General features: G+C 37.1%; 1 protein-coding gene across 1 annotated transcript in view; it reads right to left on the bottom strand.

Annotated features, from left to right (window-relative positions):
- The window catches only part of LOC139741669 (voltage-gated inwardly rectifying potassium channel KCNH7-like), a 111,726-nt gene that overhangs the window by 97,246 nt on the left and 2,306 nt on the right, over nucleotides 1-12,174 (bottom strand). The window contains exon 3 of the mRNA XM_071652248.1: nucleotides 1,929-2,164. Coding sequence (XP_071508349.1) covers nucleotides 1,929-2,164 — 236 coding nt within the window. The remainder of the gene's footprint in view (nucleotides 1-1,928; nucleotides 2,165-12,174) is intronic.

Below are 12,174 nucleotides of genomic sequence, written 5' to 3'. Positions count from 1 at the left end.
TGAAAACATTTTCTTCATCAACATGTATATGCTGCCCTCTGTTGACTACTGACAGATAGCTCACAAAATGGGTAAAATGCTTATTTTCAGACTAAGTTTTCATGTAATCCTTAAAGCAGCACAGATTTTGATGTAAGCACTATCTTCATGCTCCGAATATTGCAATCCCTCAATACACTATGCAACCTTGATATTACTAGCATATGCCTTGTAGAGAGAGGAAAAAAGGCACCTTTTATTTAAAGAAGCCCACAATTACCAGATTAATTCTTAGCCGTGACATAAATGAAGTAACCTCTGCGCAATGATTAGCCAAAAGAACTACATAATTCGAAAAACCTTAGCATTTGCTCTTTTTCTCACTAATCAATAATACCAACAACAAAACACTAAAAAGCTTTTAAAAAGAGATTTCAAAATGTAACAGCGTCAGCATCAGGTGAGACACAAGAAATGGGATAAACAAGGGGAATTTTGGCTCCAGGGTCTCCACAGTATCAAGCCTGTAGTAAGTTGTACTCAACTTTAAACCAAACAGAGGTGATTACAGCTTGCAATGGTCTTCCATTATAAATTTGTATGGAATACCACGAGAAGGGGTATATATATATATATATATATATATATATATAAAGATTTAAAAGAAGGAAATATACAAAATAAAAGGGAAAGAGAAAATGAGTGAAAGCAAAGAGAAACAGAACAACACAATTCAAGGGAAATAATTCTGTCCATTGTCTGATCTGAGCAGCAAACTTTGCCAAAGCGCATTAAAAAAAAAAGAACACTTCATGCGAAGACTTAAATTTACAAAGGAAATGCATTAAGTTATGTTGAGCGTTGTCTCATTTGCAGAGAAAAAAAAATCACCAGGTGTTGGACTTTCTCTGGTTTCAGATGTATGAAAAGCAAGCTTCCCAAACTCTCAATGTAACTTGCCGACAATTGAGCCACCTGCAACTACAGTTGAACTTCTCTTATCCGGCCTCCCTTTATCCGGATCTCTCTATTATACGGACGCAATCTTGCCTTGATTTTTTTTAATGATTACGGGAGGAAAGGGGATTCTCCAACTCCTTGAGAACTCCTACACAAACACACATGAATTACATATTACTTCCAACATGATTAACATACATTACATCAAATTTCCTTCCAAATTGCTTACCTTCAGACATTTTAACATCCCCAAACATCCCCAAATGTAACTACGAAAAGGTTGCAGTATACACATTACTACATGTGGTACTACAATGGGCTACATCAGTACATGTGTATGTATATGTACATGTATAAAGCATTGAGTCTCCCGTATCCGGCCAAATCCCTTATCCAGATGAGCCCCGGTCCCGACTTGTCCGGATACGAGAGGTTCAACTGTATTTTTCTTTCAACCCAGTGGAGGGGAAGAACAATGGGGAGCACATAAAAAAAATCACCACAGTCCACCAGACCAGTGAGTTGGAGGCACACATGATCAACTTCTTGTTTTTCAAATCTATGTAACTCATATAGATTTTTGTTGCCCTCGACATGTAATGAGCAATGTTGTAGAGAAAATGACAAGCTTTGCTTTGATATAAATTGTATTGACAAATCTATGATTGTCTTTCTGACAAATGACAAGTAGACACATTATTGTAGAGACATGACTTTCGAACACAAAACAGTAACAGAAATTTAGAATTTACTCGCAAATCAAGTAGGCAACACCACTTGATAGTCAATCACCACATAAAATGCAAGCTACATGTGACAGGAATGGAATTGCGAGAAACACTAGCATTGTCCTGTAGCATTTGGTGATTTATCGGTCGGTTTGGGCGGGATTGTGCGTTTGAGCACAATATGCGAACTTGGCACGCCGTCGACTGAGCCGGGTGTGCGAACGTGACACGTGAAGAATCATTTGTTGTCGGCAAACTCACCTGGGTCACTTTGTTGCCCACGACTTGCGTCGCTTCCTTGACCGGCTTCAGGATCTTCTTGGTCATCGCCGTGGAGGCTGAGTCGTCCCCGTTCTCGTCGTCGTCGTCGAGCCCGAGTTCGACCGGCACCTCCTCAAGGCTGCGCAGGCTGTGGACCGAGACGTCCTTGCGCAGCACCCGGTACTTCGTCAGGTCCGAGTCGGAGGCCGCAGAGGGTAGATTCTTAGCAAAATTTCCTGCGTGGAGGAAGAAAGTGGACTCAGGGAAATGACATTTTGCACCTCAAAAACTTGGTGGTGATTGATGGCAACATGATAACTTGGCAACACTTTGAATATGGTAAAACCAGAAACATTTGCGGCACGAAACTTTTGCAAATTCAATTTTTTCTTTGCAATTCAATGAAACTTCATTTCCAATATTAAAGACTTGCTTGTTATATCGATACAGATTCAAAGAAAGCAAAATGTACAATGCATTACAACAATAAATATGCATACATACTTATGGAACTAATTGTTCAAAATAATTGTCACTGGCATTCAATGCATTGTAAAAAAAAAAATTGAATACATTTTACTTTCACAAATCTTGGCTTCTCGCAAAATTCATGAAAGTTTCATGCACGAGAGAATTTCTGGATTTACGGTACTGTAAACATCAGCTGCTGAGTGGCTCAAAAACATATTCACAGGTTCCTGAATTTGCGCTGTGCAATATTATTGTCAACGCATTAAAAATGCGCTTAGAATATTGTGAAGATATAATTTTCATGGGTTTTTTTAATTCATAATTTTTAAAAGCATCGCGAAATATGCAAAAATTAATGTATTTCAAAAATGTATGTGTTCACAGTAATTCAGAATTACAATTTGAAGCAATGCTGCATCAGAATCAACTCCATTTGATAGATGATTATGGATGTAATATCAGTTGCTTTTAGTGCCAAAGCATACTTTTTTTTTCTCACCAAGCCCTGACATGAACTTCCTCATGGAAAATTAAAATCCATTTATATGCTCCTATTTGAAACAATTATTTACTGCACGGGCTTGATTAATATATTGTTGTTGTTGTTGTTGTTGTTGTTGTTGTTGTTGTTGTGGTGTTTTTTTTTTTTTTTTTTTGGGGGGGGGGGTAATATTGGCATTGCCTGGGATAAATCATCTCTGATAAAGCCTCATATTACTTTTAAAGTAACAACAAGAACAAGCTCTGTAACTCTGAATCTCTATATCTAACAATCATCATTAGTTGTAAATCTTAAAAATGATGTACAATGTAGGAAGTACTGCTGCACTTGGTAAAGAGCAATACCCTTCAGGTAAAATGCACTTTACTAAAAAAAAAAAAAAAAAAAAAAAAAAGAAGAAGAAAGAAATAGAAACAGATGGAAAAAATCTGCCAAGAAAGAAACTGAAACAAACGGGGAAAAAATCTGCCTTTAGCAGCACTGCCTTAATTTGCATGCAGTCTATCATCACGCAGGACAGTACATCCTTATCAACTTCATCCTCTCTGTGTACCAGGGGTTGCGTGAACATGGCAAACGAACATGGCAAACGAACATGGCAAACATGGCAAACGAACATGGCTTCAATTAACGCCAAACTGTCAGAACTAGAAGACTCCGTAACCATGAACTCTGACAAGATAATCGAGATTGAGAGCAAGAAGCTTCCAGAAATGGAAAGCAAGATGGCAGCCGAAATTACCAAACTCCAAAATAAGCTCACGGCAATGGAGATTTACTGCCGTCGCGCAAACCTGCTCTTTTACGGAGTGAAGGAAACGCCAAACGAAAATGTTGAGCGCACACTTCGCGACACGTTTTGCTACTTCGGGATAAGCGCAGACGATGCCGCCAATATTGCCCTCGTGAACGTTCACCGGCTCCCCCGGCGCGACAACGCCAACGCTGCTTCCGGCCAGACCAATGGAGCCCCATCTCGAGACCCTGTTCCGCGAGCCATAATTGCAAAGTTTGTCTATATCCGCGACAGGAACCGTGTTCTTGAATCGTTCGACCAGCGCCAGCGCCAAACAAGTCAGCCGCGAGCCAGCACCGGCCCCGTTCAGGAATCCAAACGGATCACGGTCCGCACGGATCTGCCCCCTGCCCTCAAAGCCAGGAGAAGCCTTCTCGCGAAAACAGCCTACGACCTCAGAAAGCAAAAAAACGCTTCTACCAAGATATACCTAGCTGGCACAGAAGTTCTCCTTAAATGGAAAGTGAAAGGCTCCGCGACTTGGAACCTGTACCGTGACTGAATCTGTAAGTCGCGAGTCTCGTGTTATCTTCAGCTCCTATGTGCACCTTTAAGTTAGACAATCTCTTGCGACTTGATTGGTAAGCAAGTACCCAAGTTGTTATCGTTTACATTAGTGTTTCTTCCTTGTTAACTTACCCAGCCATTGCTATGAATGCTGAATAACAATTCCAAATCTTCTGCCAACTACGTAAATTTAGTCTGACTTGTAACATCACTCCCAAATCTTTAAAAGGAAGTCTTGCCCAAATGGGTACCATGAGTGTTGATGACTTGTTCTTTTTCCCTTCCATTTTTGTCATTTATATTAGAGAAACATTACACTTAACTATCATACTAAGTGTATAAGGCCGAAGCCACGGCTCAGACAGTAATTCGGTTGAAATGAATTTTGAAGTATAAACCTACACTGTAGTTGTATTTTAACAGTGCGCTCATTATACGCTCATGTGATTGAATAGCAATGATATACTGTTCAACAACAAATTTGCTTTTTATACTGACAGGAAGAAAGTGTCTTCCTCATTTTTCCCACATCTTTTCTAATATTCAGCAATTGCAAAAAAAAAAAAAAATTGCAAAACGTCATATGCCTTCTTTTGTAGTCATTGACTACTATATCCGACATGAAAAAAGAAATGCAAAACGTCATACGCTTTCTTTTGTAGTCATTGACTACTATATCTGACATGAAATAGTTCAGTTCGTGTACTCCGTTAAGAATTAATTAAACATATCCTCTGTCTTTTTTATTTCACAACTTCATGAAAATGATAATATCATTTCATATGCAATGAGAAAAGACGTAGATTGCAATGACGTTCATATTTTGACTGCAAAGGGTTTTTTTTTTTTTTTTTTTTTTTTCAAGGGTGGGGGAGGGAGGGGGTGGCTGCGGGTAATATCTGGAGAAAACGGTTTATAGAAGACATGTATGTAAGCAATTTCTTTCTGATTATGTATTTTTCTGTGTGCTTCGAGTACGCACACGACACAGTGTTTGATCTTCGTTTCTACTTTGATGTTGTTTTGTGCTCAGTAGTGCTTGCTTTTTGCCTTGACATACATTCCTTGTACGCTACACCAAAATCGATCTCACCTGTGCGAACCAACAAATTGATTTTTCACAATTGTGCCAAGTGCATACTTATGAACGTACGTATAGCCACATGTATGTTAAGATCTAAACAGAGAACTGGTTTGTTATTTTCATTATGTAAAGTACCAGTACTTAGTATACCTGTCTATATTGCTATTTTCACGCACACTGTGCTGTCTCTCTTAACGAAATTCACAAAAATTTACATAACAGTGTTAATGAACTTCCTATTGCGTATGCAAAAATGTGTTATGCCGGTGCTCTCCACAGCTACCAACTTGTCAGCTTTCAGTAATCTGCCATCCTTGTGTATGCAAAAACGTGTTATTCCGGTGTCTTTGACCGCTCAAACCAACTTACTACCTGTTCTCAGCTATTTGTTATTGTATATGCAGAGATGTATTACCACGGTGCTTCCGACTCCTCTCAGAAATTTGTTATTAATGTTTATGCAAAAATGTGTCACCCTGGTGTATCTGACTCCTCTATGTAAGTTGCCACCTACCCTGAGCAAACTGTTATCCTTGTGTTTACACAAATGTGTTTCTACGGTGTTTTCGACCACCCCCAATAATTTATTGTCTGTTTGCCTTTGCAATTACCTCTCTGAACTGTTCTGTGCAATTGTGCCCTCCTGTAGACTAGTAACAACCACATTCCCTACGCATTATGCTCACGCAGATACCGTTGAATTTCTGACATGCCTTGTTTTGCGTACGGAAACTGAACATTCCTTAACCGTCTATTATCAGGGTAAATGTTCTTTCACCTATTTTCCTTTAAAATCCAACAGCAGATGTATTTTTGAGCACCTATTTTCTGTTAACAGCCTATCTTTATATTCACCTATTCTGTATCATACACAATGATGAATCCAAATACCACTGTTAACTCGAACGCCGCTGCTGTTAGCATGCTTTATCCTCAGTCACCTGCTGATATGACACCAGTAATCTCAGTAAACAGCGAAGAGGGCGAAGATTCCGACATCGTCACTTTCTTAAATATGCAGACTTCTGAATTGAGACTAGATTTCGACTGTAACGATGCCGCAGTCCAAAATGTATTCACTCACTATCACACAGAGGATGAACTTCTTTCACTCACTCATAATGACGTAACTCAACTTTTTATTTCACATTTTAATATCAGAAGCTTAAATAAAAACTTCGATCAATTTCTTTCTCTTGTGAGCACGTTGAAAACTGAATATAATATTATCGGGCTCAGTGAAACTTGGTTAAAGGAGACATCACCCTCTTCGCTGCTTACAATAGACGGCTTTAGACTCATAACAAATAATAGAACATGGAAGAAAGGAGGAGGAGTCGGATTTTATGTGTCACAGAAACTAGATTGTGTTTTTTTGGAAAAATATAGCGTGATGTCAGAAGTTTTTGAGAGTGTATTTATTGAGGTCAAAACCTTGAATAAAGGTAATATTATAATTGGGGAGATTTATAGACCACCCAGCTCAAACCCTGCTGAATTTTTAGAGTTATTTTGCGACCTTATTTCAAGCAGTTATTTTGATAGTAAGACATGTTTTGTCATGGGTGACTTTAACCTCAATCTTCTTAATTACAACGATAATCTTATGTGCGCAGATTTTCTGAACCTTATGTTGTCGAAATCATTTATTCCCCTTACAAGAAAACCGACTCGAATAACTGATGATGTATCTACTCTTATTGATAACATTTTTGTAAATGATTTATTTTCTGACATCACATCTGGCATAATAGTTTCTGACGTCACTGATCATTTTCCAATCTATGCCCTTGTGTCAAATTTTATGACTACTAATGTTTTTCATACCCACAATCCGGGCATTCGTGTAATGTCTGAATCTAACCTTAATAAACTTAGGGAGAAATTAAGTTCAGAAGATTGGTCCACTGTATACTCTCAAAGCGATACTGATTTAGCATTTGAAAATTTTATGAATATTTTGACCACTAACTATGAATCTAGTGTTCCTCTTCAAAGGCCTCACCATTCAAATTACAAAAAAGTACCTCGACAACCATGGGTAACAAAATCTCTACTCAGGTCCATTAACCGCAAGAATAGTCTTTTTCATAAATATCGCAAAGATCCATGCCCTCGAAATAAATCAAGATATACTCGATATCGGAATATATTGACATCCTTAATACGTGTTGCTAAGCGGAATTATTTTTCGCGACAGTTTGTTAAATATAAACATGATGTGAAGAGTACGTGGAAGGTGATTAACGAGACACTCAAATACAAAACCAATACTGATCTTCCCAAATATATTTTGGCGGACGGCCGGCAGATTAACGATCCGGTTAGCATGGCGGAATCTTTTAATAATTATTTCGCAAGTCTTGGTCCACATCTTGCCAGTAAAATCCTGAAATCCTCAACTGAATATCATAGATACTTAGGTAATAGGAATCCTCAATCAATATTTTTCGAACCTATTGTTAAAGAAGAAATTGTTGATATCGTCAAGAATCTAAACGATAAAAAAAGTTCAGGATATGATGGAATTACAAATTTTCTTTTAAAAAATGTTCTGAATCAAATCATTTCTCCTTTAACATACATTTTTAATCAATCTCTACTTAATGGTAAAGTCCCCAATAAAATGAAAGTTGCAAAAGTTGTCCCTATCTTTAAGAAGGGACAGAAAGATTTGGTGAATAATTACCGACCAATATCTCTATTGACTTCGATCTCTAAAATCCTTGAAAGGTTAGTTTACACGCGATTATTGAAATTTCTCACAAATCATAATATTTTATCAGATTCTCAGTTTGGTTTCAGAAAACATTATAATACAACCCATGCTTTACTCACTTTTATAGACAAGGTAGCTCATGCTATAGATAATTTTGAGCATACAATTGGAGTTTTTCTTGATTTCTCTAAAGCTTTTGATACGATAGATCACGAAATTTTATTTTCTAAACTGTATCATTATGGAATTCGCGGGCCACCTCTCGAATGGTTTAAGAGTTACTTAACTGATAGAAAGCAATTTGTTAACATTAACGGCTATGATTCGCAGTTAAAACTTATCTCATGTGGAGTCCCACAGGGCTCCCTCTTGGGCCCACTTTTATTTATTTTATACATAAATGACCTTCAAAAATCATCGCCAATATTATCATTTATTTGTTTTGCTGATGACACAAGTTTGTTTTGTTCTCATCGAGACCCTAATACATTAATTGATATGATGAATATTGAGCTTAGGTCTGTGCAATCCTGGATTTATGCCAACAAATTATCCCTGAATATAGAAAAAACTTATTATATGGTATTCAGTAATTCTTTGAATGTTGTCCCACATGAGATCAAAATAAATGATATATGTTTAACGCAGGTCAATAACGCGAAGTTTTTAGGGCTTTGGATTGACCGAGAATTATCCTGGAAAACTCATATTAATTTTGTAAGTAAAATTTTGTCCAGAAATATTGGAATTTTAAACAAGCTTAAACATTTGTTCCCTGTTTATATTTTGCAGAGTATATATTCTTCTTTAATATCTCCACACTTTAATTATGGAATTTTGGCGTGGGGAAACGCAATCAATTTACTATTAGATTCCCTTCTTCGCATTCAAAAGCGAGCAATAAGAATTATAAACCACGCCGGATATTTTGCTCATACCAACTGTTTTTTTCATCAAAACAGAATTCTGAAAATTCCAGACCTATTTTATTATAATCTTGGAATTTTCATGTATAAACTAACAACTAATGAATTACCATCCGTTTTTATTCACATGTTCAAAAGAAATCGCTCTATTCATTGCTACCCCACTCGTCAGAGTGACGCCTATCACCTTCCCCGTACTCGCACTATTTTTGCAAAGAAAACAATTATGTTTACTGGACCCAGATACTGGAATGACCTCCCTCAAGATATTACTTCTTCCTTATCCTTATTCACCTTCAAACGCAAACTAAAACGGCTATTACTTAGTGGATACACACTACCCGGCTCTTAGCAACATTCTCTTTTTTAATACCCCCAGTCTTTTGTCTTTGTCTGCAGCTCCAAGTTACTTCACGATACCGTTATAGCACTTTGTGTGTGTGTGTGTGTAAACACGGCGAAATATGTACAGTCTCGTTTAAGCGATACTAAAGTATTCATGTGGTTCGTTAGTTCGTTTTTAATACTGATTTTGCACTGGTACAATTTAAGTTGGTCGAGATAAACATGTCCGTTCTCCGTATAATTTCACGCCTATAAATTCGGGAACCTACAGTTTTTACAAGCGTCATTGCTTTTATGTAGGCCCCATCATATTTCTGACATTTATTTGTGATATCCTCAGATGAAAATGACCATTTATATTTGTGTGTAATGTTAGTTTGTCTTTTTTTCTTCAAACATAAGATATGGTTGTATATGTTTTGTACTTTTGTTTTATTGTCAATCATTTTGTGATCCCATCACTGAGAAATGGAAATATGAAATAAACTTGAAACTTGAAACTTGAAACTTAACCACCATTGAAATGTATGGCATGAGTTCAGTTCCTAATGTGTCCCATGAGAAGTCATTTCATCCTCTTACCTAATGCATACAGAATGTCTGAAAAATGACCCCTTTCCAACTTTCTCTTCTTTTTATTCCTTGTTGACGGCAGACTCAATCTTTTATCCCACAAGATAATTTTCGTCATGAATAAATCACTCGCGGTGACTCTGCTGTTTCATCATCTTTCATCTCTTTTAATATGTTGTTGTCATCACAGATATGATATTTTGCATTATATGACTGGGCTATCAGTATTTATCAGTGCCACTGAAATAATTAGCCGTGGTAATTGACAAGGTCATACTTTACGACCCGCTTTCCTCGAGGAATGCTAATCAGACGGCGAATGATCTTCTTCTCTGTCAGTGAATGAGCGAGCAGACGATGACGTGACGGGAATTTTTGCGACGCCAACTACAAATGAAGACCAACTAACTGCCTGCTTGGGCAGGAAGGCAAGCCCATTAGTGGGATGTCTTGCCAGAGGAGATATTCAAATTCAAATGTACGTATCAAAACATTATAAATATATGAATGATAGTGCTTTTATGATGCGATGGAAGGCTAGTCACATCAAATTTGGTTGGAGAGGAAATTTTAAGGGATCGCTTCACTCCACGTTCAACATTTATTCAAAGAGAAGAGGTACGTTGAACAAAAAAGCTTTCTAAATCACACAAAAATGAGGAATTTACCAAATTTTGAAGACTATCATGTCTTTGCCAAGAGGTAGCATTTATCACAATTACAGCAGTGAATAAGACAAGAAAATGGTATCATTGCATTATACCTCTCCAGTTGGTTAAACTATGCAATATTACAGGGGTTTTTGTCTATAATTCAACAAGTGAGGATTTCCTTCTCATAACAATGTCATAATGACACAATCATCTCTTGAACAATTTTACATGAAGGAGAAGATTTATTCTTTATGAACACATGTCAAAATGGAAATTCAGTCAAGATTGGTATGCACATGAATGGGAAACTTGCCATTACATTATGTTTACAGCTTGTGACTCAAATCACTCTTCTGAACAAAAATGTGAATGATTTGAAATTCTACACCTTCCATCATTATTTTTATGGCTGATCTTGAGGAAGCTTTCACTGTTTCTGTTAATATCAGAATCTATGATATTAATGAGAAGTTTACTTGACTATAATGTGAACTTTCACTTGCAGACTCTAGAACTATTGAACTATTCTATTTAGGTTTGGTTTAAAAATAAAAACCTTAAAGCTTTCACTGTTTCTGTTAATATCAGAATCTATAATATTAATGAGAAGTTTACTTGACTATAATGTGGACTTTCACTTGCAGACTCTAGAACTATTCTATTTAGGTTTGGTTAAAAAAAAAACTTATTGATTAACCCATTGAGGATGAGTCCCGAGTATAGTATCTATATAGTAAGCACTGTCTTAATCCGTTGAAGATTTTGCTACGGATTAAGACAGTGTCACTTGTGATGAAATTAGAGATAAATCATTAATAGACAATAAACGTTGGCATGGCTTTCACTGTTTCTGTTAAAATCAGAATCTATGATATTAATGAGAAGTTTACTTGACTTTAATGTTGACTTTCACTTGCAGACTCTAGAACTATTGAACTTATGATGAAATTAGAGATAAACCATTAATAGACAATATACGTTGGTATGGCTTTGAGTTTGCCGAAGAGCTGGTTGAGGACAGTGATGGCAAAGCCTGTTAGGCCTTTTCTATGCACTCAGAAAGAAACTGCATCAAGAAGTATCAGAGGAGAATGAAAAATGAATTTGACATCTTTGGCATCAAAGTATCGTTTACATCCTACACGTTGAACAACTTTAACTGTTTAACTCAAATCTACAAACAGACTCATTCCTCTGTCTTGCCTCGCTTCATATAAATAACTTCATGACCTTGTTCCTTACACTCGGACAATTCAGAACAGAGTGCACCTAACCTGGTGATGTGGACAGAAGTTATTTGTAATCTCCATTTTCATTTGATGGTGTACTGTCACGCAAGGAGTGACCAAATGAATTGATATCCTAGCATTCATTCGCCCCATCATAGAAAATCGGTCGCGCGTAGAAAATTTGCCGTAATGAGATTTGTCCCACTTAACGTTCCACTTCTCCCGACTTTATCAGGGTCACTTGCGAATTGTGGGTCGCATGTCAAAGTGGTCAGTCGTGTTTTGTTCAGGCTCACTGGAGGTTAACCCTATTTGGCATACTCTTTCTTGCATCTCTTTACAGTATTAACTCTGCTTATACACAAATTTCAATAGGATTACAGTACAATCTTCCTTCAAGTGTTAAAGGGACTGTACAGTACTGGTTGAGATGAGGATTCA

This window comes from Diadema antillarum, unplaced genomic scaffold (assembly GCF_040938485.1).
Source record: "Diadema antillarum isolate AM-2024a unplaced genomic scaffold, OU_Dant_1.0 seq00000945_RagTag, whole genome shotgun sequence".
In the NCBI taxonomy this organism is placed as follows: Eukaryota; Metazoa; Echinodermata; class Echinoidea; order Diadematoida; family Diadematidae; genus Diadema; species Diadema antillarum.
The sequence above is the reverse complement of the archived record's forward strand: the minus strand, read 5'-3'. Positions and strand labels throughout refer to the sequence as shown.